Source organism: Aureobasidium pullulans (genome assembly GCF_000721785.1).
Source record: "Aureobasidium pullulans EXF-150 unplaced genomic scaffold scaffold_50, whole genome shotgun sequence".
Classification (NCBI taxonomy): Eukaryota; Fungi; Ascomycota; class Dothideomycetes; order Dothideales; family Saccotheciaceae; genus Aureobasidium; species Aureobasidium pullulans.
Window position 1 is genome coordinate 48172 of NW_021941070.1, and position 21943 is coordinate 70114.

A 21943-nucleotide genomic window follows, 5' to 3' on the forward strand; every position below is an offset into this window, starting at 1 on the left:
TTTTGCTTCTACGCTTTTATATATGCTTTACTGATTATAGGCTAGGGGACTTACTGCAGTGTGCTGGCGACTTCAAATTCAGAACTACTTGTCTGGGTTGATAACTAATCCGTTTCCGATCGAGGGGAATAAGATAGATCGCGGATCTGCCATCACAACACTCCGGTCATACTCGTACGACGACCTGTCTGCCCAAGGATACTGGCTCACATGTTCGTCGAAGATAAGGACCAAGCCAACAGCCCAGCGTCGAAAAGCCATTTTTTATATACACCCTCGCCATCCGTCCGACGCGAGTATATAACTGGAATCAGCTTTCCCCTGCTGGCGAAAATCCATTCAATGTGAACTTCACCTAACCAACACCCACTATGTCCAACAACGACCTCCAATCTATCTTGGCCCGCCATAACCTCAAAGGCATAAACGTAGCCAATTTTTCTCAACCACGTGCTCATCAACCTACCGCTTCTCGTCCTCAACCATACCAATATCCAGCGCCTGTACCGCAACCTCAACAGGTGTATCAGTATCCTGCTGTGCCTAGACAGCAATGGGCACCACCGAGTCTTGGAGGTGGAGGAGTGCAAGGAGGACAAGGGCAAGTACAGTTTAGACCGAGTTCTGCTTGGCCATCGGCGCCACAGCCGCAGTATACGATTGATCCGAGACATTATAGCTATAATATTTGGGGCAAGGCTCCGGTGTATTCTTTGACTGGAGAGGATGAGGAGGAAAATGAGGAGAGCGAGGACGAGGGAGAAGGAGAGGCCGAGGGTGGGGACGACGGGATAGCGGTGGAAGATGTTGATGCTGATGGTAAGTCGTCAGGTCCAATCTGGTGGATGAGTGACTAACGAGGGTTAGCTGGTACAAAGGCGGAGGAAAGTATAGATGCCGAGAAAGCAGGAACCCAGCACATTGTCACAGATGAGCCGACGGAAAAGACGAATAATATACCTCCTGCTGAGCCTTCACCCGAGGACTCTGCTACACCAGTCGCAGAAGAAACTGCCGCCGAACCAGCGAAAGAGGAACCTATCCCTGAACCGCCATCAGAAGACCCGCCTTCCGGACCTATACAAGCGGACACTCAGCCTGCTGTCGCTGAGGAACCCCCAGTCGCTCCCTCTTCAGAGGGAGAAGCAGCCATTTCCGCGACCACATCACCAGAGCTAGACCCGGTGCCCGAAGCTTCCCAAGATTCTGCTGCGCCAGCTCCGGCGGAAGAAGAAGCTCTCGAATCTGGGCCTGCGGTAGAAGATCCTGTCAGCTCAGAGAATGCGGATGCGGATGCTCAGGCTTCGGAGGAAAATATAGAGGTTGTTCATGCCTTGGCAGAGGAGCAAGCTTCTGAGGAGCCAGCCGTTGCTGCTGTGCTACCAAACGACGAAACCCCGACAGCGGATACAGTAGCGACAATTGAGGCGACTGGGAAAGCAGATTCTGAAGACGAGGCAGTTCCTGGAGCAGATATCATAGAGGATGCTGCTGAGGCTCCGGAACCGGCTGGTGACACACTTACGGTAGATGACCCTCCTAAGGAGACACCACCTTCCGAGGACTCTCCATCTCAAGACTCTTCCACAAAAGACCTTCCCCCTGTGGACAGTCCTGACAAGGACACCGCAGAAGAAGTCCCTCCATCTGCCGAGCCATCGCCCGCTGATCAGGATGCCGAGACAATCTCAGAGCCAGAGCCGCAGAGCGATGTCACTCCAGCGCCCGAGCCAGATAGTGTCGCCGTGGATGAACCCACCATTGAGGCAGTCGAACAGCGACCTCCTGCCACAGAAATCGAGAATCAGCCTGTCGAGGCAGTTCAAGTTATCGACAACACCGACTTACGAGAAGAGCCTGCAACCATAGTCATCCATGTCGGTGGCGAGGAGACAATATCTGACAACACAGTTGTGATCGTGGATGTCCCTCCTTCCAATCCAGACGCCATCATCGACGTTCCACCTCCTCCACCTCCAGCTCCTCATGTCACCATCGCCGAGCCCATGAAACCTTCCAAAGTCAGCAGCAAGAAGAATTCCAGTAAATCCAGTAAATCTCGACAACCAGAGAAGCCGAAAGAAGTCAAGCCAGTCGAGATCATTCCTCTCAAAGAAGGCAAACCCAGGACTGCCGCAAAGAGCAAAGGCAAGGTGAAGAAGTCTCGAGGGAAGGTCGTCGAGAAAGCTATGAAAGTGTTCGAGGATTCTCCTCCGCCGCCGCCATTGGTTGTCGCTGTTCCAGAGGATGCTGCCATCGATGTGCCACCGCCTGCACCATCACCACCGCCGGCTGAGAGTATTATAGAGGTCGCCGGAGTCGAAGAGATGCAGATTATCGATGTCGTGGACGAAGATCAGAACATCGAAGAAACCGCTGCTGAAGTCGAGAGTATAGCTGCTTTCCCCGAGGAAGAAGCAGCAGGGCATCAAGACCAAGACACTGTTGCCGAGTCCTTATCATCATGTTCATCAGATCCTGAGCCTGCCGCAGAGCCCATCTCCACATCACCTTCTGAGGAGTCCAACGCCATGGTAGAGCAAGCAGATAGTATAGCCGTCGAGTTGCCAGAAGCCGTTCAAGAAGTAGCGGTGAGCGCCGAACCGCCTGTCGAGGACCTGGCCCTAGCTGACGCAACCACCGACGAGACAGTGGCAAAGGATGCTATCGATGGAGATGCTGTTGAGACCATGTCGCCGGCCATACCTCCTCCCGCAGACGACTCCGAAAGTATAGTTGATGAGCCATGTGCATCTGTCCAAGAAGCTATGATCGGCGACAGCCCAGCGACCATAGAAGAGGGTCTCGCTGAAACTTCTGAAGAGACAGTGCCTGCTGAAACCACCGAGCTTGACGTCGTTGACTCAGCTGTGGAGAAAACGGTAGATAGTATAGCCATGGAAGATTCCTCGGGCTCTGACGATACAACGGCAATTTCTGTTGAGCCTGCCGCTGAGAAGCCAGAACTTGTTGCTGAGTCCGCAGCAGATCTGGGGGAGTCGACTGAGTTTGTGACTTTCACGGAACCAGTTCTGGAGAGCGAGGCAGAGATAGTGATGGTAGAGATGATCAAGGAATCCTCTGCCGGTGATCAGGCCGATCCCGAGGTGCCAGTGCTGGCGCATGTTATAACGGATGCTGAACCAAATACAGACGACGCCCACGATGGTGCCTTGGTTGTTATAATTCATCCGGAAGTCGAAGAAGGCATCGACACGGATGTTGAGATTTTGCCCGAGGCCCCAATGCCTCCTGATAGTCAGCTTTCGGAAGCCGAGGGCGAGTCTGGCGGCGAAGACGAAGATGGAGGGGAAGAGCAACAAAACATGAGTGGCGAATCCACCACCGAGCCTATAGACGGAGAGGAGGCTGAGGAATTCCCAGCCCCGCAGGCAGCCGATGCGATTGAGATGGGGGCGGCAGACGTGCCGAATTCAGTCGAAGAAGACCCGGTGTCAGTCCTCGACAGCAGCACTGTAAAACCAGAAGCAGAAAAGGTTGAAGCGTCTGACCAATCTGAGCCTCTCGCTGCAACGCCTAACGATCGGGAAGACGCAACTCCTGTCTCACCTATAGAGACGCCGGATGCTGCCGTCGATATACCGCCCGCCGATCAAGATGCGCTCTCAGCACACGCAACACAAGAATCGGAAACAAACTCTTCCTCCAACACGGATCATCCGCCTGAGGTCACAGTCGCAGAACAAGAGAGCGGAGAAGATACTGGTGCGACCGAAGAGCAGGCTCCAACAGAACAAGAAGCAGTTGTAGTGGCTGAGGCTGGTGCACCTGAACAACTGCTAACAGAACATGATGCCACGACTTCGGAAGGCACAAGTCAACCTGCTGCCGACGAGCCAGCCGCTCAAGACCCCGCTGTGGATCAAGCTGTGATCGAAGAACCTGCTGCTGCTGAAGTCCGAGAGCCTGTCACAGACGCAGCAGTGGAAGAGCCTGCTGCTGACAAGCTCGCTGCTGATGCCATCGAGGAGCCTGTCATGCCAGAACCTGCTGTTGAGCATCATGCTCTCCACAAGGAAGCCAGCGAACCAGTCGCTGACGACCACACGGGCACTGTGCCATGTGAAACCATCACGGAGCAATCCGTTATAAACGACCTCGAGGTCTCTGCTGGAGACAAACCACCTGAGGAAGTTGCCCAAACCACAACCGACTATATACCAGAAGCACCCGCCGAGACCACGGTCGAAGACCCCGAAGAAGCCAACAATGCCGCGTCCTCAACAGAAGGGACAGTGGGTCAGGAAGAAGGAGGAACCATCTCCAACAAGCCCTCTCTGCAAGTGCTGGTCGAAGATGTGCAAAGCAGTTCAGCCAAAGCGTTACTCGAAGAACGAACTGCGCCAAGTCTTTCCGACCACGGAGATCATCAGGACCAGGATCCGGTACCTACTGAGCCTGTTGTTGAGAAGTCGCTTGAACCTGACGAGGAACCTAGTCCAAGATTGCCATCTATAGCAGGAGCTGCAGAAGATGCACCAGAAGCTGCAGAACCAGGACCTTCTGCACCCAGCCATGGCTTTGCTGCAAGGGAAGAAGAAAACTTCGGACCACAAGACTCTATATCCGAAAGAGGCCAACCGATGGGTGAACCACAATTGGGATCTGTGTATACTGAACATCCATTCGTAGCAGAGATGTCCGGAGCCCTTCCTCCAAAGTCAGCTGCGCCATCGGGATCCATTCCTTATCCAACTTCAAGAGCGTCAAATCGCGGACCACCAGCCGGCCCAGCATCCATCCACCCTTCAAAGGCCTCAGCCCATGAGCCAGTAGCCTCTTCAAGCACCTCAAAGCAACCCTCCCGTGCCTCCCCACCGAAGGATAAGAGAAGATCGGTCCACAGCACACGCACCAAGGTCAAAGATGTATCTCGCCCCACAGACGATCCAGAAGCTCCAGTCGAGATTACTCGTCGCACCACTATAAAGACAACTCCTCCCACCAACTTTTTAGGCATGAGGTCTTCCGGCTCAAAACATTCCCGCCAACCCAGCAACATCGACGACCTCAAACGCCAAGCAGACGACCTCGCCGCCCGCGAAAAAGAAACCCGCCGCAAAATCGCCGAAGCGGAACAACGCGCAGAAATCGCCGACCGAGCCCGTAAGTTGCGCGAACAAGAAGCCAAACTAGCCTTCCTGCACCAAGCAGAAGCCGCCGCAGCGAAAAAAGAAGAGAGAAGGAAACGTGAGAGGGAGGAAAGAGAGTCAGAGTCGGCACGTTTGAGACATGAAGAAGCTAAAGTGGAATCTAGCAGGAATACAGAACCCGAACGTGCGGCTCGAAGGCATAGAAGAAGGCATGGGGATAGGGTATCGGAGTCTCATCGGCGACACAGGGATGAGCGCCCTCGGGCTAGGAAACACTCGTCCTCGCACCGTGATGAGCAGATCAGAGAGCAGTCGCCACAACCCCAGCCAAGCTCACAGCCACAGCCACGCGAGCCACGGGAGCCAAAGGTCCGGAGGTACAGAACCGAGGAGATAGGCACAGAGCGGAGGAGAACTGAGGTAGAAGATGCAGGAGAAGAGGTATATACCCGCGAACAACCAGAGCCCTCGAGACGACCAGAAGAACGAAGACGGCGTTCTCATAGGGAGAGCAGGAAAGAAGAGAAGCCGAAGGGATTATTTGGGAGCTTGAAGAGTGTGTTCAAGAAGCTTTGAATGTAGTGTGTTGAGATATGGGAGAAACTACCAACGTGTGTTATGATATCTGTATCTTTGGAACGTCATATCAAATTTGTTTTCTTGTCTATGTTTCGCGCAGCGCTTGTGAAGATGTCAAATCGTGTTTCCAAGATGCACAAGGATCTGTTCGGAACGAATGTTATGGGGCGATGGATGTTACGAGTAATTGTAAAGATGCTATTCATCTCCTGAACAGCAGACTGTCACTACATTGCCATGGAAAGGCAAGATGACACTGGGATCGATCGAGAGGTGCAAAGAAAACCCATCCCTGAGTTCCTGACATGATTTGTCTGAACAAGATTATGCATCTCAGTGGACAGAGCGATCAGTGATATCACGGTGAACATACACAACTGAATTCAGATTGGTCGATTGGTCCGAAGAGAGCAGGATGTATGCACAACTTCACTGGACATCTATCAGATTGCGAAAATCTTTCTGTCTTTTCGTAGCCATCTTTTCCTATTGAAAGTGACTGCTCCTCCTTGGCTGCCTCTGTCTACCTATCTATATCAACACCAAGGACGTCTGATCTTGATTCGCTGCAGAAGAGCTTCGCTCACGGTCTTGCCATCCTTGGTCTCAGCCTCCCAAAACTCCGACAGAAACAATGCATTGTCCCAGTCAGCCAGACCAGAGATCTGGCATGACTGGAGATCGGTGGTACTAGCAACGAGCCCGAGCATCTTTGGCCAACGATATGGTAGGTGCGCCCGGTAGTTGCCCGTATAAGGAGATAGGTCAATATCGTGAAGGCGGAGATTCTCGAGGTTCGGATTGGTAAGCATGGGCTCCAGATCGTAGTCACAGATGGAGCAGTCCTCCATCTCGAGCGAATAGAGTCTGTGGAAGATATTCATGTGGCCGATAACACTAATGCGCTTTTCGTGAATGTTTTGAAAGCGCACGTGGAGGCCATGTTCAGAGCGTGTGATTGCGATGGTATGTGGAAGGGGCGACTGCTCTACCCCCTCGCGTTGTACGAATTTGATGAGTATCTCGTCGACAGCTTTGGATGTTAGCATCTGGTCCCAGATGAGCTTGTGCCTCTCACTCATATCCTCATGATTGATTTTCCAGATGGTCCACTCTAGGTAAGGGGGACTGTGAAACTCCAGTACGACGTTGCGACAAGGGAAGTGGAGCTCCGGTTCAGAGCGTAAAAGGATGTAGCAGAGGACCACGTAGGTTATAATGTTGACGGAAGAGTGCATGTCGCTTGGCTTCTTCGAAACCATGATCTTGATGTAGACGTCGTTACCAGAGTGTTTGAGGTTTACCAGGGCGAGATTAGTGGCGCGTCATCTTTGATATGGAAGTCGACGATTCCCGGAACATCGGTTGCTTCGAGAACGTTCGACAACAAAAGATGCTTGTTATGGAAGTCTACGGTGTTGGAGCGGATCCAAGGAGCTAAGGAGGGCTGTAGCGAGGTCCAGAGAAGTCTCTCAAGGGCCTTGGTGGTGGAAAGATTCTTCATCTCGGTGATGTGGATTCGACAGAAATCATGTTGTGTGATCTGTTTCAACAATCCACAAGTGGCTCTCGTGCTTGAAAGCGCCTTGAGGTCATCGATAATCAAGGACATGATGATGTTCATCAACTCAGAAGGGAGTTCCAGGATGTACGCCGGATGGGCAGTCGACTCGTCTCATCATCGGGGCTCTGATGTAGTCTCTTACGGATAGGCGCAGGTTCTTGAGACCGTGCGAGCAGCCTGTCGTTTAATAACATATACATGCGTATCGAGTTTGGTAGGATGTCTTGAATTCTGTGTCGCTGCTGTACTGAGGTGGATCGTGGGATGGAAGAGATAGGCGGCGAACGATTGTGCGCTCTGAGGAATGTGAAGATACCACCACCTGTAGACTGTATTAGCTCGGTCCAAAAGGAATTCGATGCAATCGACCTACCAGATCGGCGATTCGGCTGGCCTAAGGGGAACAAATGAGCCATCTCCTCGTGGTCTTGTAGAGTAAAGGCGAGGAAGTTTTTGAGATGAGTCGCAGGAGAGTGTGCGAAGTTATGGTTTGAGCGAGGATCGCAGAGATCTCTTGATGTTGAAGAGAACTTTGTTCACGGAGGGGTGCGTGAGAACAAAAGGCGGATGTCGAAAGTCGCAATAGGAGAATCTCAGGCGCAGAGCTTTCGACCAACCACCTTTCGTCGCTTGAGGCGGTGTTTGCCTCTGCTTTACTATTTCAAGGCAAGTATCGTAAAGGATGAAATCAGTTGGGTTGACGCGCAATGCAGGATACGGAACTGGATCCTTCGAGCTCGGTGAAAGATGATGGTTCGCTCGTCAGAGATGACGCTGCGTAGACAAAGGTCGCGCTCAGTACTGGAAGAAATGAATCGGAAGGACAAGGAAATCCAGTATTCACGAGATCGCCTAACATGTACAGCTTTCATGGAGCCTCTCTGTCATTGATTCAATGCTAACGATATTGAAGACCACGAAATAGTCCGCTGGAAACCACCCACATCGATCTCACCCGTCTCGTCCCGATCTATAACAGCCTCGCCCCCCGCTCGCCGCCCAATATCGAGAAGCTCAACATTACTGTTTCGAAGTCGAAAGCTGCTCGTGAAGTGCCGTCTCATTCGCAAGACCGGCCCTCCGACCAAGAAACTGCCCCTGGCTGTAAAGAGAGTCTGAACCGACCAAGAGACGCCAACCTTAAAATGCCTCTATTGGGCGTCGAAGGACCTAGCGATATTGCGATCAGCCCTCTTCTCTGGAGGGCAGATGATTGCGATCAGAGATAGCTGGAAAAAAAGGACGATCGCCGTAGGGTGGCAGAAGGAGTGGCAGCTTGTTACACGCAGAGAGTTCTTTGTCGTCTGCTGGCCTTGCCCATCCGGCACCATGTATGAAATGCGGCGATCAGTGTCATCAATTAGCGTGCTGTGAGACGAACAAGTGACCAGAAGTGTTTCGTAGTTCTCACCTTCTCGAACAAGACCACTTCGAGCACGGCATACACGACTAGAATGTGGCTGTCGAGATGAAAGGTGATTTTGGAAATGCCTATCACGCTCAGCGAGACTAGATGTATCGTGTGGGAGACACTCTCACTGGACATTTTCACTGGTATAGAAGCATCTATTGTTTTCCTTACCCTCAATCCTAATTCACGAGAGCAAGATTCCCGAGAAAGACAAAAGATATCGGGCAATTGATTGGAACTCTAGTTACTTCTGCTTGATGGTGTCACGGTGTATACCAGTCTCCTTCTTCTGATCCTCAAGCCATGTCAAGCTGATCACCTGCTGTGGTATCTCTAATCACTCCTGCTTGATTTGTATGCCAGTAGCGCCCTTCTTGCTTCCCCACCCTCTCCCAATCAGTCACCAGTTTTGAGATCATGTAATGATCCCGTATTGCTTCATGTTGTGAGTGCTCGTCCGTTGAGTGTCTGGAGTCCTTGAAGTGGCTTGCTCAAGCTGGCTGATGGGCTTCCGAAGCAAGCTCTCTCAGAGAGCGAGCATACTTGACTTTAGAGATGAGTGTTCTGATGGCATCGGTGACGGTGATACTGCCGGGTGTAGCAGTAAACTCCCAGGTACCTTCAACAAAGACCTCTCCATCATCGTTGAAAAGGTTGGTGAGACGACACGACTTAAGACTGTCAAAGAAATCATAGATGATGAGATCCTCAAAAGTTTCAAGCCAATCCCCGGGTATGTAGTTCTTTCCATTGAAGTCTCTGATGCGAACATCTTCAAGCCCCAGGTGTTCGAGTCGTGTGCGATTCAATACATGGCGGAGGCTGTATTTTCTGATAGTGGACTGTTTGAGAGCGAGACTGTCCAAAGCGGCTCTTGTACCACCATGAGTCAACAACTCAAGCTCGTCGAGTGCCTCGATTGACTTGTCTGGCTTCACAACGTCGCAGTTGAGGTTGATGCAGACTGCCTGCATAGTGCGACTGGTCTTCTTGGAGATGTTGATTTCACGGGTGGGTTGGCCACATCCATCGTGTATCTCTACCAGTATAGCCTGAGTCGTGGTGATGTTTCTGGCTTCCAACCCGATGAACCTTCGGAGATCGATCAAGCACCAATAAACAAATTGTCCGGAATCGTTTCTGAAGTCGCGCGTTCTGATGATGATCTTCCAGGATGGGACGTTCATCAATTCTCTGGCTTCAACAAGGCGACTGCGCAGCAGTCTCAGCAGATACATCATGTCACCAACATGGAGTTTGAGGTCGATGTGGTTGTCCTGCTCTGAGGCAACGCCAAAGCAGATGGCTTTTCCGTGTTGGGAAAGGCCGGAGAGCGCTTCGGTGATCAAGTCGAGATGGTGAGGGAAGTAGTAGTGTACGGGAATAGCAAAAACCAACGACTTGATTTGGGAAACAAGATGGGGTTCGTCGGAGAAGGACAAGAGCTTTTGAAGTGACTTTTTGCACATCTTGATTTCGATGTCGGTGAAGTACAGTGCGAGGAAGCGGTCTTTACTCTCCTCCCTGAGGAAGGTGCAAGTAGATCTGATTGCGATGATCGAAGAGTCATCGACATGGATCATTATGATCTTGAGAAGCTCATGTGGGAGGTCGAGGACACCAAAAGGCTTGGTGATTGTCTTTTGCGCCTTTCCGAACACGCGCTCAAACACAGAAGCGAAAACCATGGTGATGATAAACAAGTGGAACAGAAAGCTCTGCCAGAGGTGAGTAATAGTGAGAGAAAAGATTTGGACGAACTGACCATCTATCATCGAGAGGGGAGTGAGAAAAGAGTGCAAGGAAAGGACGTGGGTGTCAGTGCTAGCGAGCGCAGAAATACACCGATCGGTGCCTAGACGACGAACGAAACGTCCAAGCTTTCACAAAATCGACGACAGGTGTGAAGACAAACTGTGAAGAGATCAAGCTCCCATCTCACCCGGAATGAAGCTGTGTGCTTGTCAAAAGGCACGATGATTTTGGCAGCCGTTGACGTGATTCAGCGAGAGTCGCCAGGCGAACAGCTCTCACTGGAGAACTACAATGTTCTGAAAAACACTGTGCATTTTTACAGGCCTTACCATCTGCACGAGTGGATGACCCCTGACGACGGCTTTATTGCAGGAGCTGACTCCCGGAGCACACCTCATACTTGTCCCTGCTTGTATCGGGACTTAACAAGCGGCTCTACGTTTCGCAACTCATGGCAGGGTCCACCATAGGTAATCGGTCGGGATCTGGATACCCACATCTGGAGTATGGACGCCCATACCACAAGCTTGGCGACTAAGAAACCTTCCAGACACGCTGACGACCGCGACGACGACTCTTCGCCTTACAATTAAGATTCAATGAGGTTGTGCGCCGTCGGACAAAACATTCAGGACATAACGACATGATGCTCAACACGCATACGTGCGTCTTCGAGGTGTCGGTCGATGTAGAGCGCCGCCATGATAACACTTACGTGGTCGTGCTGTAGGCTGCCACGACGTAGTCCCCTGCAGCAAAGTACAAGATACCGTCTATCATCTCTTGGAAGATCGACACGACGCAGTTGCTTTTCATCCCCGAAGCAGACGCAGCTTCAGTACGCGTCACCTCACCTTGTGTCATGCAGCTGAAAGGTATATGATTACTGCGCGACGCAGCGCATTTTCATCTCTTCTATCCAATTTTCGCGCAAAGATTGCACTATCAACATCTGTCAGCTACTCTGCTCTATTCCGCGCTCTTTGATTCACCTCAAGTATGCCTTTCGACCTCGAAAACAAGGTCAACGACGTCTATCAAAATTCAACGACAACCTTGAGATGTGTCGAGCAAGGTCCTTTTGAGCTCTCTGCAATTGTTCCGGATGTCAGAAACCTCTCGGAGACTCTCAAATTATTGTTAGATGCCTCGAGCCCGTCAATTGCATCATTCGACATGGCCACTAGGGACCAAGCATCGGAGCTCTGGAGCGCCCTCGAAGCATGCGACCGAAATCTGTTCAACATCCGAAGCATTTGGAGTTCTTTCGCCGAACTCGACTGGTCAGAAAAATCACAATTCACGGCAGAAACATTTTTCTCTACTGGTGGATGTCGTTATCTACAAGCAAAGCTCATCAACTTCTCCACAACACTCAAAAGCCTGCTAGTCGGTTTCAAGGTCTCTTCGACATCGCTGAACTGGCCACCAAGCATCGATGTGCTTGGACAGATACAGGCAGAGCTTTTGGCGGAGGGAGTGGAAGTTGACCACCTGCAAGCACGACATGATGAGATCAAAGCCTACGTCCGGTCGCTTGCTGTTGGTAATGAGCCTCTGCACGTCGGTCACGAACCACAAATATCGAGCCCGCTGGTACCTATGATTGTAATACCGGAGAGTCCAACCACAGCCACGGCTCCTCCACCGAGTCGACATGTAACTAATCTAGCAGATCAATTCTCTGCACTCTTCGAACCACGAGCGCTTCGCCGACCATCTGTAGTTGGACTCATCGCAACCAGCCCTACAATAAGAACATCGTCCAAGAAGTCATTGATCACGAGAACCGCATCAGTCAAGCCGGTAACTCATACTTTGCCACCATCGCCTGCTCGGAAAGACTCTATGGACCTCAACTCGTCGTTGATCTCGCGATTTTCGACCGCTGTGGCCAATATGGCCCTCTCAAATCTTGGAGGCAAGTCTTACAGCATACGACCGCCACCTCAGCGGTCTTCTTCTGCCGTCTTCCGAGGTCTTGGGAATGAGGAAAGAGCGACTGGCGAATGAATTGGGCGCAATGATACAGCTTCACTGATAGGTTCCCGATCAAGATCTCAGCCAAGCAAGACACTTGACTGCATGTCGATCAAAGGTCCAATGTTTTGAATCCTAGTCTAATTGCCCAAGAAGATGGCAAAGCGAGCGCTGCTCTTGATGGGCAGGGAGCTGTTTGTCAAAGTGCTTTTATTGAGTAGTCTGTTTCTGGGCTCTCGATTTGCATGTTAATAATAATAATTACAAAACCCTTTTATAAACGCTGTCGAGATGGGCTAGAAGACAAGCAACGAGAGATACGCGAAGAAAGTAGATGGAGCATGGATCGATGTCCAGATAGTTCTATACAATGAGCTCAAGCATTCAGGGAGCCTCCAACAGCATCGGCACGCAAGATCGCGTTCAAGCCTTGTCTAGGCACGCAGTACAGAGGAGAGTAAGACCACACGATCTATTGACCATTTCTAAGAACTCCCGATGTTGTGGGAAGGAGCTTTATTTGATATCGCGATACCGAGCGCATGGTTAGCTCCTGCCTTTTTCAGAAGTGCCAAGACTCACACCGCCAAATTATATATGTTCCTCGCCGCCCCCAGACTGTCAATTCTTTCTTATATTTTCCAACACATCCTCTTCTGACACTCATCTCCACAAGCTATAAACACAGTCGCGCATCTCGCCGTCTGAACCCAAAGATGGCCGACGACACTTTTCACCCCTTTCCGCGACTGCCTATTGAACTTCGCCACATGATATGGCGCCTTTGCCTGCCGCACCGTGTGAGCGAGTATGACCTTATCGTCAACTGGGTCTATTACAACACTTACTCAGATAATGCTTTACACCCCTGTCAATTCGCCTCGAGTATCGTCAGCAACGGCCGCCCACCACTCCTCACACGAGTATGCCATGAGTCACGACAAATCGCCTTTGAGACCGGCGAGATGGGCCCGAAGCTCACAACCGAGGAGAAAGAAGCCATTGATCTATCTGGAGAACCTGAGTGGTCCACTGGAACCAATATACAATGGGACGTTTGGAAGGATTCTGTGCGGGACTCTACGCATCTGAGTTGGGATGGAGGGCATCAGATCAATCTTGGTTACACGACTAGAGGGCATCCTTTGGTGTCTTTGGCGAGGGAGGCGAAGAGGCTGAATGGGAAGGCGTCGTTTATGGTGGACTACATCCAAGATCTGATGTATTCGGAACCCGACGACGAACCTTTGTTTCCTTTTGCTTGGGCGGTTGTTAACAAATGGCCAGTCTCTGAAGAAAATCAGAAAAACCTTGCAGCGCTCAAGCTCTTGCCAGAATGGCTGGTGGTTGTCAATGTCATTGTTATACACCTCGCCTTTCCTCTCGCAGCAAAAACCGGCCTCTTCGGACTCTTGGGAGAAGAAGTTGTGCAGGTTGTAGACGCAGCTTCACCCTTGGCTACCCAGCTGTACGAATTAGCTGAGGCTTGTGAGCGTCAGGCAGAAGTCGTCACAGCTGCTCAAGACTTTGCGAGAATGCCTGCAGAATATATGGATGATATGGTGAAGAGAGGGGCATTCAAGTGTTTTCACGATTACGAGATTCCATACCGTTTGCGGCCTGCTATTATGTTTAGGCTGTGTACGGAGATGTGTAATCATAGTGACAGGGTGGAAAAGGAGCAGAGTATCTAGAGTGGACAAGGTAGGTCAGATCGAATGAGACACAAGCTGCACAATGCAGGCTGTTTATGACATTCTTGACAGGCAGGTGACTCTGAACAGCACCGAGGTGTTTCTACTATAGCATCAAGATAGGGAAAAGTGTATACGGAGGCTAGACAAGTACCATTCTTCTAGCTTGGTCACTTCTCCTCGTTTCCTTATAGCGCACATAAATCATTATTCACATAATATGGCCGTAGTTGCCTGACATCATGATAGGTAAGTGACAAGCACGCGCCACATGCATCCACGAGAGATTGAGATGTAGAAGGCTTTCTGTGATCCTTTCCATCTGTCTTGCGAGGTTATATCATCATTGGCACCCAATCTGTAGGACAGTATTGTGACGAGCGTTCTCCTCGGACTCGTTGAAGATGTTGACGAGCAATCTAGGCTTGTTGGCAACATGGGAAATGTTGAAGCGACGAGGCTCATCTTTGCTAATCTGCTCTGGCCTTTCAAAGTCCACCAAAAACAAAGTAAGGTTCAATCTCCTCCCAAAACGTCTGCAAACCTCTCTCTTCCGCACGCAAGCCTATTCTTTTCTCATAGACACTTTGCCACAGAAAAACGTGATAGCCTTCCATCTACACAGATTGGTGCCTCTCCTCCACCACCGCCTCAATATCAGCCAAAGATTTCTCCCGAGTATTAACGCCCGCATGTGCGACATTCTGGAAAGAAACCGTAGGCACAAAGTCAGTAGACTTCCAAGCTTTGTCCACTTTACTGTAGAGCTCGTCAACTTGTTCAAGAGAAAGCCCTTTGGTCTCGTAGATCAATGCCCATACGAAGAAGATGCAGATGAAGCAACTGCTGCCCCAGATGAAGAAGACTTTGGCTCCCAAGTCTGCGTTGCCGGGGCCGGAGTTTACGAGGTAGGGTGTCATGTATGCGAGTGCCTGATCGAGTTCGTCAGTAAAGATGGTAGATAACGGTATCGTTGAGCTTACCCAGTTGAGCAACCAGTTTGATGCTGTAGTCATAGACAATGCCTTCGCTCTAACTTTGAGAGGAAAAGTTTCGCCCGTCACCACCCACACATTTGGGCCCCTATGAAGGTCAGTAGAGAACATCAAGTTCATTCGAAGAAATACTCACCATGTAGAGGCAAAGAAGAAAATGTAGATGCAGACAAATGCGATCAGAGTTCTTTGGGCAGGCATATTGTCAATATCTGCGACCGTTCCGGTAATTGCCACTATAAACTGGAGGGTAACATTAGCTTATGGTGCGACACGCTCGCGCTTAGGGGCTAGATAGCATACCTGGCACACTGTCATGCCGATGGCACCGCCGAGGAGGGTGGAACGGCGTCCGAACTTGTCGACTGCATAAAGACCAGGGAAGGTCGAGACCGTGTTGACAGTGGAAGTGATCATACTAATGACAAAAGGTTTGTCAATACCACTGTTGGTGAAGAAAGAAGTTCCGAAGTAGAAGATGAAGTTTACGCCGGTGACTAAAGTACGTGAGTACTTGAGCAAACTATTGGGTTGATTGACTTACGTTGTTGCAGCGCTTGGAGCAGACATCCAGTGGCCAGACGTTTACCAAGATTTCCTTTGAAGCAGTCAAGGTATGTTGCCTTGCCCAAGGATATTTCATACTCATGGTTAGCTGTGGAGATTATCAGCTGTGAGCTTACACTGAAGACGCGAGACATACCAGTGATCTCTGCAAGTTCCTCCACCAATGATGGGTTGTCTATCGGAAGCCGTCTGAGCCGTGACAACGACTTTGCAGCTTCGGCTTCTTTTCCTACTTTGACCAGGAAACGGGGCGTTTCTGGCAGGAAGGATACACCTCCAACCAATATGAGACCCCAAGCAAACTGGATGGCAATCGGTATGCGGTACGAGCCCGTGTCGTTTCGATCTTTTGTTGCATTGTCTGCAACTGCTGCAAGTAGGAGACCAATAGTGATGGAAAGTTGATATGCTCCTACAATTGCTCCACGAATCCATTTTGGACTCGTCTCGGATTGATACAGCGGGACTGGAAGTTTATGTCAGTGAGACACAAATCGATGGAAGTACGGAGTACTCACTCAATGGAGAGACCATACCAACTCCATAACCTGCAAAGAAACGCCCTGCAACGAACATAGGTATGGCAGTTGCAGCTGTCTGTAATATGACACCTAGAGTGAACACGCCAACTGAGATGATGAGTCCAAGTCTTCTACCAAAAAAGTCGCCAGTGGGAGCAGCAGTCAAGGCGCCCTGTTGTCGTTAGTGTCGAACAGTATCAGTGAAGGAACTTGCCTTACAAAGAAAGTGCCAGCAGACAGAATAGAAACGATCATTGAGGATTGACTGGATGTGATATCTGGCATCCCATTATCGTCGGTGTAGCCTGTGGAGAACTCTTTCTTCCAGTATGGCATGGCAATGATTCCTCCAATAGTACCCGTGTCATAACTGTTCATGTTCAGCGTATTAGACTTTTGTGAAGGGCCAGGCTGGGTGTAAATACCCAAAGAGTACGCCACCGAAGGCCACAAAGAGACCAATGAATATTGCAGGAACCGCCGACCCTTCGATATCTGCGGGTTTCTTCACGAGAAAACCCATGTCGTAAGTGTTTCGAGATTGGAGATGATAGAGGAGTAGGGGGAGAAATGGCAATGAGATGGCACGAAATTGATGGCGCTCAACTCAATTTATGTATTCGTTGATTCGACCTTGGTGACAACAATGCTCCTTTTCACCACTCCAGGTATTTCCCCATATCCCCAACCAATACCCCAGGAAGCTACAATGATGTGTAGCGAAGAAGGAGGTTCAATCCCTTGACGATCATGCGGCTCGCACTCCAACAATATGCTTCGCTTACCGAGGTGCCGTCCAATCGCGTGTCAATCACAGAACTTCTGAACATCGTTGAGCTTTGTGGCTTCTGTGATACTTGCGGTGGTCGACACAAGACGTGACATGGGAAGACTTTACGAACGAGGGGTGGAATGTTATCCCAGTCTCGGGCCGGTTCAATGCTTGACGTGCACTTCTAAGCTGAATCAAAATCGAGTCATGTATGGAGTAAAGTGTGCGGCACTACTATATACGTCTTACGAACAGTTACTTAGGTCGTCAGACGTGATTATCATCTAACCGCTAGACATTTCATGGCTTGTAGGAGTGTATGGAAGGATTCTGGAATTCTGCTTTGCCGGACCGAGAGCAATCCCGACGTCCTGGTAGCGGACCGACTGCGACGGCCGAGTTGAAAAGCATAAGAAGACTTATCTTATTAATTAGAAGCTCGAACGAGACTTAGTAGAGCGGGAACTACTTTGTAGCGTCGTATTTTACACCTATAAATTCTATAGGCCAATTAGAGCTTTGCTTTAGCGTAAGGTATAAGAACTCGTTCAAGCGTCTAAGGACTTAATGTTACGATTTTAGTAAAAGGCCTTTAGAAATTCGACCCTCTATTTCCTATATTCTAACACTACGCTCTCGCACTACATTTTTACTAATTTATAAATCGATTTCCTGAAACTTCTTAACCTATAGATTCTATAGGTCTAAAAAAGTCCTAGATCCGACCTATAGATTTTATAGGCTCGCGTTAAAGGCTTTAAATGGCCGAAATAGTGCGTCGCGTTATACCCTTAAGTAGTAACCCTTTTATCGATGCTACTATCGACTAAGCTAATGCTACTAAGTAGCTCGATAAAGACAATTTTAATAGTAACGATAGCAATACACTACCTAACGCCCCTAACAACGACTCGTACGCTACTATAGTACCTTACTATCGCGTTTACGTACCTCGAGGCACTCGCCGAACCGACCTATAGAAACTATAGGCTATAATCCGCCTCTAGAGAAGGAGATATTTGCTAGAACGCTTCTTAAAGGACTTCCTTACGCTCGAATCTCCTAACCTTCGTACGCTAAATAAGAGGCATTATATGCTAGTAAGGATAATTTAAAAGTTAGAGGCTAAAAGAATACTCGAGGTATATAAGAGCGGCCTTCCTAGGTAACCTACAGTTTCTATAGGCTACGAAAGGCTCGTTATTAGAGCACTTAAGAATAAGTTTAAGTCCCTACTTAATATACGATCGTTTAGTAAGTATACGCTAGAGGTCGAGAGTCTTAACGCTCTTAACTACTCCTTAATTACTAAGGAACTACGAACTACGGCCCCTACGTAGACTTCCTTACTCCTATAGCTTATATAGCACCCTCGCGCATACTATATACTAAAAGCAGCCTAAGAGGATAACCGTAGTAATACGCTCGCCTAGAAGAGACTAATTACGATTACCGCTTCTATTAGCTATAGCCGTTATTAGAAGCTATTAAACTACCTGCCTAAGGCTACTAGTATGTTTTTATTTACGAATGGAGCACGTTAAAGAGTTATATCTTCTCTAGTAGACTACGGCATTTATAAGGGCTACTCGGCTACTCTTACTAACTCTAGAAAGGTCGTAAAGATTACCTAAGTAAGTCGCTTTTAGCCTATAGAATCTATAGGCTAAGAAATAACACTTACTAAGCCTATAGGAGAAGATATAGTCGAATAGTAGCTATCTACAATCCGTCATCTACTACGACAATTATAATTTTAAGGATACTATTAAGTAGTAAGTACGCGGTAATATAGGCAAGATAGTTAATCTTACTACTTACATCGTAGTTTAGAATCCGCTACTACCTAAAGAGGGTCTTAAGTAGAGTAATATTAATCGATCTGCTCCTCTCGATAAGAGAGAACTATATAAGTAGGTATATACGTAGGACGTCTNTAGCGTACACCTCTTAACTCTTTACGCATCTCCGACATTATTAGCTAAATCCTTAGAGTAGACTCGTACTTAACTTATATACTATCGAACTATCCTATTAGGGATGTAGGTCGCTAATGATTCTAGGTGAAGCTACATATCTACGTCCTAACATTGCTTCTATCGTCGCCGAAACGTAGCATCGACCTAATGAAGGTTAGCTATAGCCTAGTTAAACGCTATATATTCTAGTGTCTTTACTAGAAATAGCGACACGTAAGCCCTTATTATAGCCTTAAATACCTGCTAATGGTCTAGAGGGAGCTCCTTCTATAAACGCTAGCGGGCTACCTACTAATCGAGAGTCTTATCGTCGTTATATACTTTGTTTTTAGGCATCCTATCGTAAGGGCGTTTCTTTCCTCGCGTTGCATTAAAGGAGCTCGAGGCACTCTAGAACCCTTAGTCGCTCGGGTCGGGTTCGTAGCTAAGGTCCGAGCCTTCCGTTACGTTAGTGTTCGACTATAGCCTACTAGTAAGTGTACCTACTAAAGACGTCTAATAAATTAAATACTAGCATTAGAAACGAGTAGACGTAGTTAAGAGTCGTAGTGTACAGATTTAACGCTTTTTAGGCATTATATGCGATCGTCTATAATCCGCGGCTTTCCCGTAATCTACGTAACTTAGCTAGGTTATAATAGCACGTATTGTCATTTGCTTGTTTCCGATACCTAATGTTATTATTAGCGCTACGTAGTCGAGTTACTGCTTAGACTATGTTCTAGTAATGGTAAATCCTTAACCTAAGGTAATTAATCCTATGTCTAATGTTTCCTCCTTAGATGCTTACTATAAGGAACTTAAGAGGTTTTCCCTGCATGTAGCGTATTAAAATTAGCCGCTCCTATGCCTTCTAGTTGTCTACTATTATAGCCTCCTCGTCCTCTTAATATAGCTTAATATAGTCCCTCTTAGGATCAAAATCGTGATCTTTCGTTAATCTGTTAATGAATTTAGATAGTCTAAGATCACTCGGTAAATAACGGCTATCTAAGAGTCTTCCTAGGCATGCGGCAATCTCGTAGGCGAGAGTAACTACTCTAAACTTTCTGTCCTTGCCTATAACCTATATTAGCTCTACGGCATAGACGATGTCCTCCTCTTCGCTACTACTTATGTTTCCCGTACTCTTTTAGTAATTATCTCTATTTAACCCGCTCCTACTAGTAATATAACCGTCGTTGTTCGAGGGCGATTAGGTAGTTTAGCGCCTTCGATTAGATAGGTTCTTACGCTTACGACTACGGCGTTTAAGATTTGTATTAACGCGAAATACGAGTTTCCTAAAAGACTCCTTTCTAGGCGCATCGCGCATTAGTTCTACTATCTCCTAAAAGCGACTAAGAGCCTCGCACTGCTTCTATATAGCCGCGAATATCTTAACCTCGACATGATTTCGCATCTCGATTAAGGCAAAACTCTTGCCGGTAACCTATAATGCTACTAGTACTCTTTCGACAATAGTATAGAAGTTACGGTATTGCTATTCGTTAACTAGTTAGAGGCGGCCTCGAATGCCTTACGTAATAGAGCGGTATAGCGAGAGGGCGCGCCTATCTTCTATAGTTTGCGCGTATATCGTACTTTTAACGGTGTAGTCTCGGTACTTAGGCATTATCGGTCGGTTATAAGAATAGGTAGATAGAGAGCTAGCGCGGCTTACGTTCTAGTATAGACTTTATATAGAGAGCCTATACACGCGGGCGAGAAAAGGCTAAACATCGGAGTAACTGCTCTCTCGCTGCCCCTCTAACCCTAACCTTAGACTACTACTCTATCGTTTAACTTATATGCACTCTCCGGCAGTACTTAATAAGTATATCTCTAATCTTCACGCGTTCTTTCTAACCCTACTAGTATCTTACTACTTCTATCGGCTTGCTATAGTAAGAAAATGCGGCCCTTCTATTCTCCTTATTATCGTTAGGCTACTCCCTAATATCTAGCTATAACTACCTAGCACTCCTAGGCTTAAACGNTGTCCTTTATAAGTAGTTATCTTCTAGTGCTTATAAAAACGTCGACTCCGCATCTAGATCTACACTTACTAGCGCTCTCTTCGGACAAGATAAACTTGCCTATATAACTACGTTATCCTAGTAGCTTACCTATTAGATGGTCGGTTTTAATCTAGAGCATTAGAATCCTAACTCTAGCGTTTTCCTCGAGAAATGGAGTAGGGAGTTCTATCTCCTATCCTATTAGTTCTTTAGTGTCGCATTCTGTCTTCGCGTCCTACTTTCTAGAGGCCTTTAGACGATTCTTAGCCATACGATAGGAGTTAGTAAGACGCCTATCTCTATTAGAATCTTCGAGGTACTACGAGCCTTCCAATAGAGCTATTTATCTAAGTCCACCGACGAGTACATAAATCTGTACACGCTATTTAAGTAAGCCCCGACTAAGACGATTAAGCAATGCCGAGAGCGATTAACTAAAGAGAAGCCTAAGGACTAAGAATAGGATCTTTAAGTTAGTGCTAGACTATTCTTAGTAGTACCGCCCCCCCTTATGATCTAATTATGGTGCAGATCTTTAAACAAGTTTTCTCCCTTAACTCTAGTAATAGTCGCATCTACTAAGATTTTAGAAAGGAAGACTAAAAACAATTATAGCGATCACGTCTTAAGCTTTCGCTCTAAACTCCCTTCTAGGTTTTAGCCGGCCTTACCGCTTTGCGTTAGCTAGTTCTAAAGCAATGCTAAATTATCTGTTATATAGATGCTCCGGAAATGGAAGGACTTGCGCTATAAGAGAAAGATGTAGCGAGAACATGGGCAAGAGGAATAGTACCTATAGTGTTCTACTACCGTCATTATCTATGCTGCTAGAAACCTTTTATCGCGCATTAGGCTAACGGATTATAGCACTAATAAGACCCCGGTAGGTGTTAAGCCTAACGATTCCGAGCGTTTAATCGATACCGAATTTGGCTATATGTTTATAGACAAGTTTCACAAGATTACTAGCTAGCAAACTTTTGCGTAGAGGAACATAATAAGCATTCTAGGC

General features: G+C 48.2%; 6 protein-coding genes across 6 annotated transcripts; 3 read left to right on the forward strand and 3 right to left on the reverse strand.

Moving 5' to 3' along the window:
* Positions 1 to 371: 371 nt before the first annotated feature.
* M438DRAFT_410206 (uncharacterized protein) lies at positions 372 to 5757 on the forward strand (the record flags this gene model as incomplete). Its single annotated transcript, XM_029910075.1, has 2 exons — positions 372 to 819; positions 868 to 5757. The coding sequence occupies 2 exons, from the start codon at positions 372 to 374 to the stop codon at positions 5688 to 5690; spliced, it is 5271 nt and encodes a 1756-aa protein (XP_029754660.1). The 3' UTR covers positions 5691 to 5757.
* Positions 5758 to 6229: 472 nt separating this feature from the next.
* M438DRAFT_360481 (uncharacterized protein) lies at positions 6230 to 7305 on the reverse strand (the record flags this gene model as incomplete). The annotated part of the gene is made up of 2 exons (XM_029907435.1): positions 6230 to 6821; positions 6998 to 7305. 2 exons carry the CDS (start codon positions 7303 to 7305, stop codon positions 6230 to 6232), a joined length of 900 nt encoding a protein of 299 aa, XP_029754661.1.
* A 1584-nt stretch (positions 7306 to 8889) lies between these two features.
* On the reverse strand, positions 8890 to 10603 carry M438DRAFT_410207 (uncharacterized protein). Its single transcript, XM_029910076.1, has 2 exons — positions 10434 to 10603; positions 8890 to 10386 (listed from the first exon to the last, which is right to left on the reverse strand). Exons 1-2 carry the CDS (start codon positions 10434 to 10436, stop codon positions 9160 to 9162), a joined length of 1230 nt encoding a protein of 409 aa, XP_029754662.1. The 5' UTR covers positions 10437 to 10603; the 3' UTR covers positions 8890 to 9159.
* Positions 10604 to 11205: 602 nt separating this feature from the next.
* On the forward strand, positions 11206 to 12803 carry M438DRAFT_350407 (uncharacterized protein). Its single transcript, XM_029906621.1, has one exon. The coding sequence runs from the start codon at positions 11423 to 11425 to the stop codon at positions 12434 to 12436; it is 1014 nt and encodes a 337-aa protein (XP_029754663.1). The 5' UTR covers positions 11206 to 11422; the 3' UTR covers positions 12437 to 12803.
* A 270-nt stretch (positions 12804 to 13073) lies between these two features.
* On the forward strand, positions 13074 to 14239 carry M438DRAFT_350408 (uncharacterized protein). Its single transcript, XM_029906622.1, has one exon. The coding sequence runs from the start codon at positions 13120 to 13122 to the stop codon at positions 14095 to 14097; it is 978 nt and encodes a 325-aa protein (XP_029754664.1). The 5' UTR covers positions 13074 to 13119; the 3' UTR covers positions 14098 to 14239.
* A 475-nt stretch (positions 14240 to 14714) lies between these two features.
* M438DRAFT_285664 (general substrate transporter) lies at positions 14715 to 16703 on the reverse strand (the record flags this gene model as incomplete). The annotated part of the gene is made up of 9 exons (XM_029901548.1): positions 14715 to 15029; positions 15081 to 15180; positions 15229 to 15335; positions 15396 to 15589; positions 15637 to 15747; positions 15796 to 16125; positions 16178 to 16352; positions 16400 to 16550; positions 16606 to 16703. The coding sequence occupies 9 exons, from the start codon at positions 16701 to 16703 to the stop codon at positions 14715 to 14717; spliced, it is 1581 nt and encodes a 526-aa protein (XP_029754665.1).
* Positions 16704 to 21943: the final 5240 nt, after the last annotated feature.